At 42.7% G+C, this 18,511-nt stretch overlaps 1 protein-coding gene across 7 annotated transcripts in view; it reads right to left on the bottom strand.

Annotated features, from left to right (window-relative positions):
• Window positions 1-2,907: 2,907 nt before the first annotated feature.
• Window positions 2,908-18,511, bottom strand: part of LOC115423746 (caskin-2-like) — a 53,435-nt gene continuing 37,831 nt past the window's right edge. The window contains exons 10-24 of one of the 7 annotated variants that reach the window (XM_030140764.1): window positions 17,796-17,890; window positions 17,143-17,260; window positions 15,327-15,500; window positions 13,253-13,324; window positions 11,890-12,026; window positions 10,999-11,062; window positions 10,695-10,792; window positions 9,424-9,534; window positions 9,214-9,315; window positions 8,636-8,774; window positions 7,443-7,985; window positions 6,464-6,903; window positions 5,093-5,669; window positions 4,286-4,559; window positions 2,908-4,202 (exon numbers count right to left, since the gene is read on the bottom strand). In XM_030140764.1, coding sequence (XP_029996624.1) covers window positions 4,106-4,202; window positions 4,286-4,559; window positions 5,093-5,669; window positions 6,464-6,903; window positions 7,443-7,985; window positions 8,636-8,774; window positions 9,214-9,315; window positions 9,424-9,534; window positions 10,695-10,792; window positions 10,999-11,062; window positions 11,890-12,026; window positions 13,253-13,324; window positions 15,327-15,500; window positions 17,143-17,260; window positions 17,796-17,890 — 3,041 coding nt within the window. In that variant the 3' untranslated portion in view covers window positions 2,908-4,105. The remainder of the gene's footprint in view (window positions 4,203-4,285; window positions 4,560-5,092; window positions 5,670-6,463; window positions 6,904-7,442; window positions 7,986-8,635; window positions 8,775-9,213; window positions 9,316-9,423; window positions 9,535-10,694; window positions 10,793-10,998; window positions 11,063-11,889; window positions 12,027-13,252; window positions 13,325-15,326; window positions 15,501-17,142; window positions 17,261-17,795; window positions 17,891-18,511) is intronic. The other 6 variants (XM_030140766.1, XM_030140768.1, XM_030140769.1 and 3 more) reach the window with 6 other exon arrangements.

Genomic DNA, 18,511 nt, shown 5'->3' with positions numbered 1-18,511 from the left:
CAAACATGCTTTTCTTCCCTTTGCATGAACACACTGAGCTTCATAAACACATACATGTAGAAAATATCGGGATTAAGACAAATAAACTGAATGATGGAGAATTAGAGCCAAAGTTTATTAGAAACAGAAAAAAAAGCTCTTAATTTAAAGAAAACATTTCAATGTAAAGAAAAAGTCGGTAATGATGTTCATATAAATATGGCATCAACGACTTTTATATGATGACGTTTTAGGGCCATGAAAAAATAAAACACCTGTAACTACGAGAATAAAGTCAGAAAATATAGAAACCTGGAATTTTATGAGAAAGTCGAACACAAAAAGAGTCAGAATTTTACCAGAATAAAGCTGTACCTTAAAAAACCTCATAATTTAATGAAAATAATGTCTTACTTTTTTGAGATCAAAGTTGTCATATTTTGAGACTAAAGCCATAATCTTATGAGAATAAAGTCGTAATTTAAAAACAGCAGTAAAAACATCCTCATTTCCAGAATACAGTCTTACCCACTGGTCTGATAATGCCGAACTGGAACATTCTGTGAGGTTCTACTTTCAAAACAAATACTGAGCCTATTAGCCCCACCTACCAAATACTTAGCCTATTAGCCCGCCCACCAAATACTGAGCCTATTAGTCCCGGCCACCATCTACACATTAGCATTAGTCGTCCGCTCCAAAAGAAGTGAAAGTTGATGCTTCGTTCGTTGCGTTCACTGTAACTGGAGACTGTCATCAACAAGGATTAAGGCTTAAGATTTATAAATGACGACTTTTTAATCGCACTATTGCGAATTTATTTTCAAAATATTGTAACTTCAATCTCATAAAGTACGACATTATTTCATTAAATTATGAGTTTTGTTCTTTTCTTTTAATTCAATTTTATTGTCATAATATTATGGCTTTATTTTCAAAATATTACGACTTTATTCTTGTAAAATTAGTAGTTTTATCGATATTTTACGAATTTATTCTCGTAGTGACAGGTGTTTTTATTTTCTTACGTGGCCCGTATAGGGCGTTGTATTTATCAGTTTCAATAATGAAGCGAAATCTATGTTAAACTTTCATTACTGTAAAAGTTTAACAATGAAAAATAAATAAAAACAAAAGGCACAGTTTTACAAGAATACATTAAGTCATAGTTTTCAGTCAAATTTGTCTTTTTTGTTGGAAATTGAATTATAATTATAGTGATCTCTAATTTCACTTTTAATATTAGTTGTTTACGTTTCAATAACACTATTACAGTCCAACTATTGTGACATATTTTATATAATAAATATACATTTTTCTTTGTCTTGTTTTTTACCTCCGTCCTACAGGAAAATGTTTAATGTTATTAATTGTAATTATTAATAATTCACATTATGTATATTTTGATACTGAACACATATTTGATCATTGTAATAGTTAAATGTTCTTCGTTCTCGTAACCAGAGAACCAGTTTTATCTTGTTTATGTTTTTTGCAAACTCTTTAAATTCAACTAAATGTTTGATGGATCAGAATCAACTGTTTCCATCTTTTATAAATAATTTCATATCACAAATGAAATCTGGTTCAAGTTCAACTACAGTTGATCTGACATTAATACTCTACTTTATAAATCTCTACTTTATCGTATTAATAATGCGACTTTCATAACATGACTTTATTCTATAAATCTGTGTTTTTCGTGATCATGGCTTTAATTCTCCGTCATCAATCTGAGTGGAAGACGAACACATGGTTACGAACACATGGTATAAAATACTTTTTAAATAATACAAAGGTAAATGTTAAATGTTGAAATGTTCGGACACAGTTTTCATCAGATCAAACGAGTAAAAACACAAACTGAAGTTCTGCCTTTGACAATAATCCGTTTGTGGTTCTGGAAAAACAATCCTTTCAATGTCATGTTTGTGTTTTTAGCAGCGGAACACATGCTTCTGTCCAACATCGGTCTGGTGGACGATCACAGGAGTTCCACAGGGCTCCATCTTTGGCCCAGTTCTCTTCTGTAACTTCAGAGCTTCTCCTAAACCCATACATTGACGACACTCGACTGTTCACTGACACTTTAAAAAACGTTTTTTAATGAACAAAGCCACGATGATGTGTTTTATCGGACGGAGCTGAAGACGTCTGGGTCTAACAGGATCCACCACCTGAACCCGGAACCTTCCAGAAGCCTGAGGAAAACCCTCGGACACGCAGGGTTTCGCAATTAATTAATGAAGAAATGTTTGTAATTGATTCAAAGTGCCTTTTATTGTATTGGACTGTTTTATTTTATTCTATTATCGTTTGGTTCAGATGATGGATCCGACCACAGACTGTTTATAAAGATGAACAACTTCACAATCATTGAATAATCAGTACTTTTTAAGGAAAAAAAAAAAGCTTCAACATCTTAAATGTGAATATTTTATGCTTTTCTGTGACAGTAAATGGAACATATCTATAGTTTGGACCAAACAGAACATTTTATTTACATTTATGACACTTTCATGACATTTATGGTCCAAACTGGTAGCTTTCTTCAGAAACCATATATATTTAACTCCATACATATTTAACTCTGTACATATTTCACTACATACTTGGTTTGGAGGGATTTTAAATGTTAAGTTAGTACTTTAAAATACTTTTATATGTGACAAATACAGATGACTGAATGTCTAAATACAATTTTGGTTCAAACTGCTGTAAAATCCCACTGTTCCAACTAGAAAATGTACATTATGTTCAGTTGAAATGGACAAAATATTAGTTTCACAGTGTTTCTGTTAAACCAAAAGAGGGGGCGTTAGTCTGTATAACTATCAGTAACAAGCAGCATGTTATGTCAATGAGGAACCCCCCCCACACACACACACACAATAAGGTACATTGTGGCACTTACTGAGCTACACCCCCCCCCCCCCCGGTCTTCAGTGGTAACGTCTGTTGCACCCTGCCCCTCCCAACACAATATTTTTTTTTGTGGGGAGGGGTTGGCAGGAGGCTCATGATGAGGTGAAGGGGGCGTTTGTTCAAAAAAGTTTAGAAACACAGATTTCCTTCCACCTCTACCCTCGTGTCATAGATATTTTTTATGTTTCTGATGCCAAAAGGAAGGAAATGGATGTTTATAAACATTTTATTTCAGATTTCTAAAGTTAATTTTCTATTAAATTAAATATATTTTAAGATGATGCAGTTTTAGATGAGCGCATATTTTTGTTTAATGTGAATGAATTCATCTTCAAAGACAGTCTGCAGTTTTGACCAAACATCCAAAGACGACTTATTAGAAACGGAGAAGAAGAAGCAGCTCCAACTGAACGTCCACATAAATATAATGTGTCTGTAGGTTCTCATTGGTCCAGGTCTCGGTTCTTCTCGGTGGTTCTTCTCGGTTCAACTGGGCCAGTTTACCTCTTTTGAATTTGTTTTGTTTCTCTGTTAAATGTGTTTTTGTGGGTGAACACGGTGACAGAACCTGGACCGCATGTTTTCTGTTTTTAAGGTGAAAGGCCTCAGACCGACACGGAAGAACTGGGTCAAAATGCAGAAAGGAGAAGCTCAACTCTACAACATCAGGACGGTTTGTTACAAGCAACACTCCTTACATAGAATCCTTTTCATTATAAATATTTGGATCATAACTAGTTGAAAATGCTTCAAAAGTTTTCGGACTCCGATATCCATGGCTACAGCAGATACTCACCTCAGAATATGGACACAAACGAGGACAGAAACCTCAATGAAATGTCGGGACGTGGACTGGATTTGGTCAAACTGAATAAAAACTTCATATTTCAACAGAAGTATTGGACAGTTCTCATAACATCTGCTGCTCCGTCTTCCACCTCGTTTTTGGTTCTTTTTTATGGCACGAGACGACGCAAGGATATTAAAAGGTTTGTGCAGAAACACTGAGCATCTGTGGGTTCGGCTACAAATGAAGGAACGTTTGATGGGGAAGCATCGACGAAGCGCTGTTGAAAAGTGACTTTGTCTCCGTTGTTTAGTTCAGAGTTGAAGGTAAAAACACTTTTCCGCTGTTGCTTCCCCACTCGTTCTCTGAGTTTCACTTCCTGAGGCTGAAGGCGATGCTTCTGCAGATGAAGCATCAGTCCAACATGGCGTCCAGCTGGTCGGCCAGGTCGTCAAACATGTTTCCGATGTCGTCCAGGATGGTCCCGGCCGACTTCACTGTGCTGACTCTGCTGGTGTGAGAAGAAAAAAAAACATAAACACACACCAAACACTTCAAGAACCACCACAGATCTGAAGACCAAGCGGTTCTTACCCGTCAGAGTTGTCGTCCTGGTTCAGTTTCCTCTCAACTGCCTTCAGAGCTGCTTCCAGACACGTGCTGGTCTGATCCAGTCTCTGCTGAACCACCTCGGTCCCACAGGAGGACTCCGAGACGTGGATCGGTCCAGTTGAAGACGCGTGATGCCGGGTAGTCGACAGGGACGGACTCTGAGGGGCCGCATGTTGACGGGCCGGCGACGACGGGGCAGTGAAGGCTACACTTTGGACCACGCTGACCGTCACACCTGGAGAGGACAGTCCAGCTGCTGAGACACCAGGAGGTAGAACAACAAAACCAGGTTCAGACCAGCGTCAATCAAGAACCCGGTCAAAACCAGCAGCAGAGGCAAGTCCAAAGTCCACATCGTCAAGTCCAAAGGCAAGAACATCAAGTCATATCCAAGTTCAGAGTCAAGTCCCAGGTCAAAACCAGCAACACCAAGAAAGACCCAGAGTGAAGAAGATCCAATGTAAAGATCATCAAGACCAAAAACAAAATCCTCCGGTTCTAACCAAAAAGTCCTACATCAAGATCTTTAAGTCAAAGTCATGTCCAAAAAAACTAACAAATCACAGCTCAAAGCCAGCATCACTGAGCCAAGACCAAAGTCAAGATCTTGATTCCCAGAATCCAAAACCACCTAACCCAGGTCTAAATATAGGAGCTACTTATTCAATTGATAACCCAAGCTAGGATTAACAAGTCCTACTCAACAATCCCATGATCAAACCCTTGGATGAAGACCTGCAAGCCTTTGTGAAAACCAAAGAGAGTCAGGACCGAGTTCAACCTTTGTACCTTGTGCTGCCAGTAGACTGTGGCGGACCGGTTTGGGGGCGACTGCAGGTTTTGGGGAGAGTGGCGGTTTGATGGGCGATCCTGTAGCCGGGCTGGCAGGCCTCTCCAAACCAGCTTCACCAATCCTCAACCTGACATCGTCCTGGCTCTGAGGTCTGCTGCTGCTGGACTCGGACCTAGATGCTCCCTCCCTGCAGGGGGATCCACCACCTGATTCCTTGTCTTTGGGTTTGTGTCGCCGCTTTACCGTGTCTGACTCTTTAAGGTTGAACTCGGGGGCCTCCTCGTTCTTGGCTGGCAATGGAGGTTCCAGGACTGCCTCAGCCCGGGGAGGCCCTGGGGCTTTAGGTCTCTGTTTGATGGTCAGGTTACCCCCTTCGCCGAAGGGGATGCACTCACTGGAGCTGTTCTGGGGGGACGAGGAGGCTTCGAGCCCAGGACCTTTAGGTTCTTCTTCCTCAGAGTCTGACTTGACTCCTTGGTCCAGCTCTGGGTTTCTACTGGTCTCCACATTAACACACTCACTCTGAACCCTCCTCCTCACCCCTGAAGCCTCCTGATCCTGGACCTGGGTCATCCACAAAAAGAACAATATATATTTTAGTGGTTTTATAATCATGTACTAGATCCTCATTAATGTCACCATTGAACTGGATTTCGTTACTGCTTCCACAAACGTATTCATGGAGAATCTACACGTTATGTTCAGCTCAGAACATCTCAGAAGAAATTTATTACAAATCTTCACTTAGAGGGCAGGATTTTAACGGCTAAATGTTCCACATCAAGTTTACTATTTATCGTAGCAGAATATCTAAGGAATTTCTTCAAATCTGGTAAAGATTCCATAGTACTAAAACATGACCTGGAAATATTCTGGTGGCAAGAAATCGAAGGTTAAGGCCGTTGTGACCTTATGTTTTTGTTTTTGCATTTTCTGATTCAAATCTAAGGACAGTTGATGCATTTAAAGGGAGTTCACACCAGAAGGGCAGCTTGAACCCAAGACTAAACCGACCAATGCATTCACAGCAAAAAAAAATTGTTTGGAACCTGAAAAGTTGGTTTTAAGCTGGAACCAAAAACAGCTGGTTCTTCCTCATGAACTATGACATCATGAGTGGGTGTGTCATATTCTAGGTTGCAAAGTTAAGTAGGAAGTTAAGTAGGAAGTGGAGGAAGACAATAGAGAAATGCAGAGTAATGTCGTCCCACTTTGGTTCCATTTTTAAAAATTGTGTAAACGTGGTTTGCCAGAAAGCACCAAGGTTCTAAGACTCCAGAACAGAGCCAGAACCAGAACTAAAACCATGTCATGAAATCACTATGACTGAAGCTGTGATTGTTGTTAATCCCAGTGATAGGACTGACCTGGTCTAGTTTAGGTCCTAGTGGATTCTTCAGTTCTGTGCTGCCCTCCAGAGAAGCTGCGATGCTCCTCACGCTCCCGGGACTGTCGGTGACCACGCCTCCACCAGAGGACGACGTGGTGCTGCTGTCGCTCAGCTCCCCACTGGTGGTGCTGCTTACGGAGCTCAGCCTCTTGGGTGGAGGAGGAGGAGGACCCTTCTTCCTGGCACGAACTGCAAAGGACTGACTCCGTCCTACATTCTTCTCTGGACTCGACTGAAGCCGACCCAACTGACTGCGGCCTGGTTTGCGGGTCAAGGTGGCGTAGGACGGCAGGTTTCCAGAAGGAACCGCCAGCTCCTCCTCGTCCTCATCAGCTTCTCCGTCTGAAAGGGCGTAGCGGATCAGGCTCTGGGTCCGAGGTTTGGCGTAGTCATCAGGTCTGGAGGAGGAGCTGAGGTCTGACAACAGGAAGCAGGGACAGATGATGAAAGTCTAACAGACATTTGTTTTACATAAAGAAAAATGTTTCCATCATAAACGACCTTCAGAAAGTGGTCGACACTGGTCCCAAGACTGAGACCAATCAAGTACCGCAGCTTTGATAGAAGATTTATTAGTCCTAGATATAAGGTATAAAGAGGGTTTCAGAAAGATTTGGTTTGTCTGTTGGGGCCTCTTGTCAGGTCATCATTGTAAATGAGAAGCTGTTCTCACTGATTTTACCTGGTAAAATAAAGTACTGAAATGGCACTGGAAAAAAAACGTTTCCATATGTCCATGTGCATTTTGATCTTTTTTTAATGCATTTTATCGCATTAGCAAATACTCACAAAAAATTGTAAAAATGCTCTTTAATACTTGAGGCACTTTTGACAGAACCACAGTGACATTGTATGCTGATGATGTTCTACTCTTCACTGTTTTAAAAGTATATCGGTACTAATTGTTTTCTCAGATCATAAATAAAATAAAAAGTTAAAATGAAGATCGGTTAAACCTTTGAAAACTGGAGATCCATGAGGGGATCCAGAGAGTTTGGGTTTTGCAGGTATTGTTGGGTACTTGAAGACGGTGGCAGTCCCTAGTGGGACCTGTTTGGGTCTCTGGTCCCAACCCTCAGGGAGGTTCCTCTCCTTGGCAGGACTGCCTTCCAGACTTTCCTGGGACCAGCTCTGGGGGCCGATGGAAGCTGTGGGGGGCTCCTGGGACCGTCCGGAGCCTCTGGACCGGGTGTCGATGCTGTCCTGGCTCTGGGACATCCCCACGGCGTGTTTAATGGCCAGACCTTCATCGCAGCCTCCGTAGTGGCTGGACATGGCTGTCTGCAGCTCGGCGCTCAGTTCGCTGTCCTGAAATGTCATCATCTTCGGGGTGTGAGGAGACGAACACTCGCCTCCAGAATCGGACGGCTCGATGGTGACCAGGTGCAGGGCTCCGGGGCCTTTACGGCGCAGGGTGCCCTGACCGGATTCAGCCTGAAGGATGGCCCTCTGGATGTCGCACAGCTTCTTCACCGCTAGCATCAGCTTCTTCTGGTGACCTGAAACCAACATGTTACCATGGAGACCTTGACACAAACGCTTCAAATTCAGAGACGTAGAATTATTTATGGACCAGAACACATTTATGATCATCTTTGTGTCTGATTTTGACTCTGCATAAATGATGTACAGGGATGTGACAAGATAAAAACAGAAGGAGTTCCACAGGGCTCTGTCTTTGGCCCAGTTCTTTACATAAACAAGCAAAGAAATAATGAAACAACAGGAAAACGTGAATGAAAAAGAACTGACAGAAAACTACAGTATTGGGAAAAAGTTTTTGGACACCCTTAAAATTTTACAGTATTTCAAATATCACGATATTTTTTTGTTTCTACAAGTGTAGCTGCATAAAACAAACAAACTCATGCACATGATTTGTTTGGTTTGTTGTTTAAAAGAAACTGTAACAAAACTACATGACAGTAAATTTTCCACGTCGTGTCCTGGACATGTTTCATTATCTGCTGAAACACCCAGTTTTGACCTCGGATGAACTGAGCATGTGCAGAAGGAGAATGGGACAGTAATGGACACAGTTTGACGACTTCACAGTGATTCTTAATGTAATAAAAGACTAATGCATGGGGGCGTCCACAAACGTCTGTCTGCTGTCCAATAACTGAGCGAACCGCTGACATGTCCTCACCCAGTTTGGTGATGCCGATCTCCTGCAGGTCCTCCCATGTCAGATCTTTGACGATGTTGATGGAGTCGTAGCCGTTTTCAGACAGTTTCTTGTGATACTGAGGGAGTCCGATGGCACTGAGCCACTCGCCCAGATCCAACTGAGACACCAAACACCAGCAGGTCAGACAACGGCATTTTCCCATCATGCACCACGGTCACAGAAAAAGCTTCAAAAAATGGTTTAACTACAAACATTCATCTGTGTTAATGGTTTGAAACGTGTCCTGGAGGATGAATCTTTAACCCTTAAAGACTCAAATGTCCGTCTTTAACCCTTAAAGACCCAAACGTCCGCCTTTAACCCTTAAAGACCCAAATGTACACCTTTAACCCTTAAAGACCCAAACGTCCGCCTTTAACCCTTAAAGACCCAAATGTACACCTTTAACCCTTAAAGACCCAAACGTCCGCCTTTAACCCTTAAAGACCCAAATGTACACCTTTAACCCTTAAAGACCCAAACGTCCGCCTTTAACCCTTAAAGACCCAAATGTACACCTTTAACCCTTAAAGACCCTTAAACAGACGGACTCTTACTGGAATGTACTCCGGCAGCCACTCAGGGATGTTCAGGTTGTTGATCTCGATGGAGATCTTCTTCCGGTGTCCTGGTTTGGTGACTCCAATGGCGGTCAGGTCCTTCAGACGGAACATCAACCGGTCAGTAAATGAACACAACAATGTCATCGCCGTAACAACCACGTACGCTCAGTTCTTCAGCTGAAACACTGATACTACTGCATTCACCTCTGGAGTCATCCTGCTGATGGTTGGGACATCATAACCGGCACCAAGGAAGTTGGCAGTGTACTGGTCCAACTGGAACTCACTGAGCCACTGGTAGATGGCCTCGGCGTCCTGGAACACAACACAAACCTGAGTTTAACAGGTAGTAAACAAGTAAACAACCTGAGTTTAACAGGTAGAAAAAGAGTAAACAACCTGAGTATAACAGGTAGAAAAAGAGTAAACAACCCAGAGTTTAACAGGTAGAAAAAGAGTAAACAACCTGAGTTTAACACGTAGAAAAAGAGTAAACAACCCAGAGTTTAACAGGTAGAAAAAGAGTAAACAACCTGAGTTTAACACGTAGAAAAAGAGTAAACAACCCAGAGTTAACAGGTAGAAAAAGAGTAAACAACCCAGAGGTTTAACAGGTAGAAAAAGAGTAAAAAACCTGAATTAAACAAGTAGAAAAAGAGTAAACAACCTGAATTAAACAGGTAGAAAAAGAGTAAACAACCTGAGTTTAACAGGTAGAAAAAGAGTAAACAACCCAGAGTTTAACAGGTAGAAAAAGAGTAAACAACCTGAATTAAACAGGTAGAAAAAGAGTAAACAACCTGAGTTAAACAGGTAGAAAAATAGTAAACAACCTGAATTAAACAGGTAGAAAAACAGTAAACAACCTGAGTTTAACAAGTAGAAAAAGAGTAAACAACCTGAGTTAAACAGGTAGAAAAAGAGTAAACAACCTGAATTAAACAGGTAGAAAAAGAGTAAACAACCTGAGTTTAACAGGTAGAAAAAGAGTAAACAACCCAGAGTTTAACAGGTAGAAAAAGAGTAAAAAACCTGAATTAAACAGGTAGAAAAAGAGTAAACAACCTGAGTTTAACAGGTAGAAAACAACTAAACAAACCCAGAGTTAAACTTATCCTGTGAACTTGGTGTTAATTCTGATCAAAGCCACAGTTGGTTCATCCGTTGGTTTTATGGTTTGATCCATCAGTTATTTCAGGGTTTACTGGGGTCATGTGACAGTTGAATCTGTTCAGTTAAACCTCTGTATTGATGGTGTTTGTCTTTTTTTTAACATGTTGTTGTTGTAGTTGTCTTTCTTCTATGGATCAGTGGATAATCTGTTTGTTAAAATCCAGAACAGAATAAAACTAATGCCAAGGTTTATTATGTTGAGTCTGAACCATCAGTGTTTTTTCTGTTTGTTTGGTGTTTTTTCTCCCTATTTAGTGTCTGTTTAGTGTTTTTTCAGTTTCTTCAGTGTTTCTTCAGTTTACCTTCCCCTCCAGCAGCTGCTGAGGTCGAACAAACTGCTGAGAGAAACTCTGTTCTGCTGCTCTCTGAACCGTCACCGTCTGCCGCCGTGGAGTCCCACCTGAGGTCACATGACACAGAGGTCAACAGGTGAACCTACAGATTCCATTTGAAAAATCTGAGCCACTGATAATAAAAACATCACAGATAAACTTGTCTGTAACTCATTAAATGCAAATGTCCATAAAGCGTTAAAGGTTAAACAGACGAATATTGAGCTAAATGTGGCGTTAACGTGTGTTCAGTAAACAGTAAACGGGAAGTGACCTGGTGGATGATCAGGCTGTGAGCTGAGGTCGTTGTGTCCAGAGTCTCCAGCAGAGGGCGTCGTCTGCACAAAGACAAACCCAGACCACAATGAAAACAGGACAGAGGACTTTAAGAACCCTTTAAATGAACGAAGAACCACAGATCTGTCAGTTTATGACCCCTTTAAATGAACGCAGTCTGTTTAGAACATGCACAGGTTCCATCCAACTCAAATCTACAATCAAATCGATTTCACAGATATTTGTCACTTTTTAATCCAAACCAAACAGAGTTAAAACGACACTCGTCAACAGTCACTGATATGGTTTCATCAAAGTGGACGATCATTCTCTTTATTCGTGTGAACACAGAAACATCTACATCCAGGACGGAGGGTTTGAACTCAACAATATGACAAATTATAGGAATTTAAGTTAATATGATTGATTTCACATAAAAACCAACATTCACCCCTAAAGAACAGTTTAGACTTTATAAAGACCCGTGAACATCAGGGAGTTTCCTTCTATTGGAAATTTTTGCTTTTTTTGTCAGTTTATTTATTAATATTAACATTTACATCCTTTTTAGTCTCATTCATATTTTTTCTCCTTTATCTGAATGAAACAACAGCGGTGATGGTGTTGTTTGGAACTTCGCTAGGTTGCTATGGTGACTGGTGATGTGTGTCACCATGGAGACCAGTATTGTGATCTACTTTGTTGGGGTTGTCAAACTGAACGGTGTTGTGTCGTACCTCGTTGTCATGGTTACCAGAGTTATCATGGTGACGGGTGTTGTGGCGACCAGTATTGCATTGTACCTTACTGATGTTGTCATGGTGATATGTTGTCATGTTGTCATGGTGACAGGTGTCGTGTTGTCGTGGTGACCGGTGTGAGGTTGTACCTTGCTGCCGTTGTCATGGTGACCGGCGCTGTGCTGCAGTCCGTTGGGGGCGCTGTTGCTCTCCGTGCTCTGGCCGCTGCCGGCGCTCCGGGTGCTCCCCACGCTGCCGGTGCTGCCCACGCTGTTCCGATCTCCTGCTGAAACGATGACAGTAAAATGTCTTTAAATCGGTCAAACTGTCACGTCGGCGTCAGGAAAGATGAGCCAGGGCGTCAGAGGCGGCGGAGGATCTGCCAGGTGCGGCGTGATGCGGGATTGTGGGTAAAAGCTGTGCAGAGCAGCAGGACAACCCTAACGACGAGTCGAGAGGCGAGAACTCGACAAACGGCGTTGACCATGAAGGTGACGTTAATCATGTGACTGAAAACCATCAAACACATGACGAAGCCTGGACTAAACCGGGTCACATGACGGACTCAGCCCGAAGCAGCCAATCAGACAGCACGAGTGAACCCGACACACCAGGACCACACCCCCAGGGGGCGCTGGCGTATGCAACAACCACCGTCAGCTGATTTAGATTGATCAAGTTTTTCAGATTTTTCAGTTTTAAATAAATGACCTGAGATGACGTGATGGGAGGAGCCTACATATGATTTGAGGAGCCTATCATGTGATGGGTAGTCGTGAACTCTGGGATGAAAAATGGAAATTAGTCTGGACCTAAATCTGACTAAACTAAACTAAACTAAGCTAGACTAGACTAAAATAACTAGACTAAACTAAACTAAAGTAGACTAAATTGAACTAAACTAAACTGGACTAAACTAGGCTAAACTAAACTAAACTAGACTAAAATAACTAGACTAAACTAAACTAAAGTAGACTGAATTGAACTAAATTAAACTAAACTGGACTAAACTAGGCTAAACTAAACTAAACTAGACTAAAATAACTGGACTAAACTAAGCTAGACTAGACTAAAATAACTAGACTGAACTAAAGTAGACTAAATTAAACTAAACTAAACTACACTGGACTAAACTAATCTAAACTGAGCTAAACTAAACTTGTTTTTCTGTTTCTACATTAATCATTGCGTTCAAATTTGTTTTTAAACATGGTTTTCTTTCACAGCTGCTGAATTTCCTCTTTTTCATAAATGTGCTGAACAGTGTATGGACCAATCGGAAATGTTTCTCACCAGAAGTCCCGCCCCCACAGTGCCTACAAATAAAAACTCTGGTTCCCGCTGTAGAAAACCAGGCTTTAGTCTGAGACGAAGACACGCGCCACCGTGGACAACGTGGCGTCTTTGGGGGCGTGGCCTGAGTGTGTCGGGTCCTGAGGCAGAGCGCAGAGCCGGGGCAGCCAGGGGGGAGGGTTTGGGGGGAGGGGGTCAGGGGTCGCTGGAGGCTCTTACCATGACACGAGTCCCTGAGGACCCAGATGTCCTCAAAGGGACACCCGGACCGGGACCGGCTTGGGGACACACCTATCAGACACAAAGACCGACTGAGGACGTCCAGACCCACACCAGAACCAGAACCAGAGTCACATGAGTCGACAGGAAACCAAAGTCACAAACAGCAAAACAAGAAGGAACTGAGAAGGTCTGGGGAACCCTTTAATGTCCAGGGTTCCTCTGTTCTCCAGATGTTCTCCAGATCTTCTCCTGTTTATTCATGGGTTTATTTCATATCAGCTGACACAGTGGACACATCAGCACAGACACTGACACCTGGTGGACAGGTGGGGAAGTGCAGATTTATTTTTTTACTCCTAACCAAGATGGCCGACAGGAAGTCCTAAACACTGACCCTCCCATGAATATCAGGGAACTCCTTCTACATCAAGAAACACCTCCCTGACTCTTATTTCATAGTTTTCTTCATGTTCTGACGTTGGTTTGTTGAATCCATATTTAAACTGATGTGTTCAGACTGGTGGACGTTTATGGAACTACAAGAAAAAACAGGTTCAGAAACAATTCATCTGCATTGGGTTTTTTCCAAAGACAAATAAGGAAAAAGATCTGGACCAATGTTCCTGATAATTCATGTATGAAAGAGTTAAATGGACTGAAATCAAACATCTACAGCTAAATGTATTCAAAAAAAGGGGTAAAATACTACTACTACTACTACTAGTAATAATAATAATAATAATAATAATAATTCAGTTTTAGTTCGGTGTCAGCTGCTGTGGTTCCGTTTGTATTTGATCCATAAACTCAAACCGTAAACGTTCTAAACTTTATATGAGGCGTCGTTGGTTCTTTTAGTCCTTGTGGTTCTTCAGTTCTAACCTTTAGAACTTGGTAAATAAGAGAAAATTAACAAACACTGAAACAGACCCAACGTCCTGAACCGTTCCATGGATCCGGGTCAGAACCTCCTCCATTGGGTTAGTCCTGGTTCTACTGATGTTCTTCTGGGTTCTAAACCAGGCTCTAAAACCAAAGTCTACAGGCTTTAATTGGACCTGCAGACTTTTAATCTGAACCCAGTGAAACCTCCGTTGGCTGTGATCCGGTTCTACCAGGTGGACTAGAACTCAGCCCTGGTTCTGTTGAAGGACCAAGTGGACACACTTTGGACCAATGACTGGATGTTCCATCAGGCTGAAGAACCCGAAAACAACTGAACAGTGAAAACCAGGTAAATGGATAAGATCCCGACTATAAGAACCACAAAAACATAGAACATATAAATATGGTTCCTCAGATACTGGACCAGGGTCATGGTTTAAAGACCGGAACAGGCCAGACCTGGTCCATAAACACTGACAATGTGACAAAGAAAAACCACAGTCAACCTCAAACTGAAGAACCGACAGTTTCCTTCAGTTTCAAGTAAGTTAACGGTTTGTCCAAGAACATGAAGCAAAGAGGATGGAAACAGGATGGAAACGGGACAGAAACGGGACAGACAGAAACAGGACTGAAACGGGACTGAAACAGGACAGAAACGGGATGGAAACGAGACAGAAATGCCACGGAAATGGCACAGACACAGGACTGAAACAGGACCAAAACAGGACTGAAATGGGACAGAAACGGGACACTTGAGGAAAGTCATGCAGTTACATTAGTGTTAATATCTGTGTGTTCTACTCCAGTGAATTTGCATGTTTTTTGTTGTGTTTTACCTGTATTTACGTGTTTTTTGTCATGTTCTAGTTGTATTTGTGTGTTTTTTGTCATGTTCTACTTGTATTTGCGTGTTTTTTGTCGTGTTCTACATGTATTTACGCGTTTTTGTCATGTTCTACTTGTATTTGTGTGTTTTTTGTTGTGTTCTACTTGTATTTGCATGTTTTTTGTTGTGGTCTACCTGTATTTACATGTTTTTGTTGTGTTCTACTTGTATTTGCGTGTTTTTTGTTGTGTTCTACCTGTATTTGCGTGTTTTTTGTTGTGTTCTACCTGTATTTGTGTGTTTTTGTCGTGCTCTACCTATATTTGCGTGATGTTGCGTGTCATTAGCGTGCTCTACCTGCGTTAGCGGCGAGGCCGTTGGCCAGCGGCAGCACCACGTGGGTGGGCGGGGCATACAGGGTGTAGGAGTCGTCGGTCTGGGGGGCGGAGCTGAGGCTGGAGGACAGGGGGGCTCTGGACAGCAGCTGCTGGCGCTGGGTGGGCAGGGAGGCGTGGCGGGACAGGGTGCCCCCTACAGGACCAGGAGGGTTAGGGTTAGGGTTAGGGTCAGGGGGGCGGGGCTGATGGTTAGAGGTCAGAGGTCATTATGTGGATGATGGAGGTGGGAGGCGGAGCATGGAATGGACTCAAGCAGCGGATTAGTGATTGGTCGGTAGAGAAGTCGACACCCATTGGTCTGAACTAAAAAGACCACAGACTGGACACGAGGACGGACGCCACAGGATGTCTCCTCCTGTTGCTATGGAAATGCCACGGCCAAATATGACAGGTGGAAGTGTACAGAGATGACAAAGACCACGAAAACAACAAAAAAACTAAAGAAAAACAACAGAAACGACCAAAGATGCAGAAAGATGAAAGACCGACGACAAGAACAGAGAAAAAACAAGGAGGATAAAAAAAGATGAGAAAGACGAAACAAGTAGAAAGCAAACGACAAAATGAAGACGATGGAAAAGAAGTAAAGACAAAAAGAGGAAAACATCGTAAAAGATGCGACAGAATGACAACCGGAAAAATTTAACAATAAGAAAAGAATGCATGAAATGAAAATGAAACAAGAAGACGAAAGAAAAACAAGATGAAACATTAAAGACAAGAAAAGACAAAAAAAACAACAGAAAAAATGATATAAAAGACAAAAGAAGAAGAAAAGGACAGAAATACGCAACAAAATGAAGATGATGGAAAAGACGGAAGAAGAAAATGAGCCAGACAAGACAAACAAAAGACAAACAAAAGACAGACAGAAGACAAACAAACGACAAACAAAAGACAAACAGAAGACAGACAGAAAACAGACAGAAGACAAACAGAAGACAGGCAGAAGACAAACAAAAGACAAACAGAAGACAGACAGAAAACAGACAGAAGACAAACAGAAGACAGACAGAAGACAAACAAAAGACAAACAGAAGACAGACAGAAAACAGACAGAAGACAAACAGAAGACAGGCAGAAGACAAACAAAAGACAAACAGAAGACAGACAGAAAACAGACAGAAGACAAACAGAAGACAGAGAAGACAAACAGAAAACAGAGAAGACAAACAGAAAACAGGCAGAAGACAAACGACAAACAAAAGACAAACAGAAGACAGAAGACAAACAGAAGACAAACAGAAGACCAATGACAAATGCTGTAAAAGAGCAAAGAGGACAGAGACGCCCAGGTCCAGTCTGTGGACAGGTCAGTGTCCATCCTCAGGTCCAGTCTATGGACAGGTCAGTGTCGGTCTGTCCTCAGGTCCAGTCTATGGACAGGTCAGTGTCCATCCTCAGGTCCAGTCTATGGACAGGTCAGTGTCGGTCTGTCCTCAGGTCCAGTCTATGGACAGGTCAGTGTCCATCCTCAGGTCCAGTCTATGGACAGGTCAGTGTCGGTCTGTCCTCAGGTCCAGTCTGTGGACAGGTCAGTGTCCGTCCGTCCTCAGGTCCAGTCTGTGGACAGGTCAGTGTCTATCCTCAGGTCCAGTCTGTGGACAGGTTAGTGTCCGTCCTCAGGTCCAGTCTGCGGATTCTAACACTGACCACATGACCTAATGACCCGTGTCCATCCGACCTAAACGGCTTCAGGACACGTCTCTATGTCCATGATGGTCTCTGATGGATGGTGGTGTTGGAACAGACAGCGTCCTCTCAGATGGACTCACCGTTTCGTCTGCTGATGACCTCCACAATGGACGGGGGGAAGAAGCCCACTCTGTCCGTCCCCCGTTGGCTGTCGTGGATGTGTCCCTTCCAACGGCCGTCCATGTGCTGCTCCATCACCTGCCGACGGAGACACAGACAGTTTACAGGGACACGTTACATGGACACCTTACAGGTTAAACTCCTCCTTTTCTGTCCACAGGTCTTTTGCCCTGGTCCCTGAACACATCCTCTGGTTTCTGTTCTCGTCAGTATTTGTGCTGGTTCTTCTGCAGGTCTTCTGTGGTGGACACACAGACCTGGATCCAGAACTAGTGGATTATCGGAGCTGCTTTAGTTACAGTAACAGGACTGGTACAGGTCTGAGCATGGATCCAGGTCTGACTCTGGTACAGGTCTGAGCATGAGTCCAGGTCTGACTCTGGTTCAGGTCTGAACATGGATCCAGGTCTGACTCTGGTCCAGGTCTGACACTGGTTCAGGTCTGACCCTGGTCCAGGTCTGACACTGGTTCAGGTCTGAACATGGATCCAGGTCTGACCCTGGTCTAAGTCTGACTCCACTCATCCTATAAATGTTTGAATTCGTCTGTGCGATCGGAAACGATGACTCAGTTGGATGTCAGACAGAGGCGAAGGGGGCGTGGCCGTCTCACCATAATGATGTCACCCGCTCGGATGTTGAGCGCCGTCGGGTCATGGATGTTCCAATAATCCTTCAGAGCTCGGACCTGCAGCACCCCCGTCGCATCTGAAAACAGGAAGAACCGAACCAGTTCAGACAGAGTTTTCCTTTTCTGAGATAAATTCAACACAAAAACTGTACTTTCTGCTCATCGTATTCTAAACATATGAAATACCGTTTACAACATCATCAATACTCTGATCAGTATCTGGTCAGTGGAGTTATCAGATCAGTACTGATCATAAATCTGTGTTTGATTCCACTGATAATGGGGTTCCTCAGGGCACCATCTTAGACCCCTTCATGTATCTATTTACATTCATGTATGTTCAGATGGAGGTCTACAGATGGACCTGGATCACACTGACCCCCTTTACACTTATACTCTGATCAATATCTGATTATTATTGACCATGTAAACCAGGGGTCACCAATCCTGGTCCTCGAGGGCCAGTATCCTGCATGTTTTAGATGTTTCCCTCTTCCAGCACAGGTGACGGTCATTATCAGGCTTCTGCAGAGCTTGATGATAGGCTTAGCATTTGAATCAGGTGTGTTGGAAGAAGGATACATCTAAAACATGCAGGATTCAGGCCCTCGAGGACTAGGATTGGTGACCCCTGATGTAAACAGTCTAATCTGACACATACACACACACAGACACACACACACACACACACACAGACT

Source organism: Sphaeramia orbicularis, chromosome 8 (assembly GCF_902148855.1).
Source record: "Sphaeramia orbicularis chromosome 8, fSphaOr1.1, whole genome shotgun sequence".
In the NCBI taxonomy this organism is placed as follows: domain Eukaryota; kingdom Metazoa; phylum Chordata; class Actinopteri; order Kurtiformes; family Apogonidae; genus Sphaeramia; species Sphaeramia orbicularis.
Note: the sequence above shows the minus strand (reverse complement) of the source record. Positions and strands in the feature narration are given on the sequence as shown.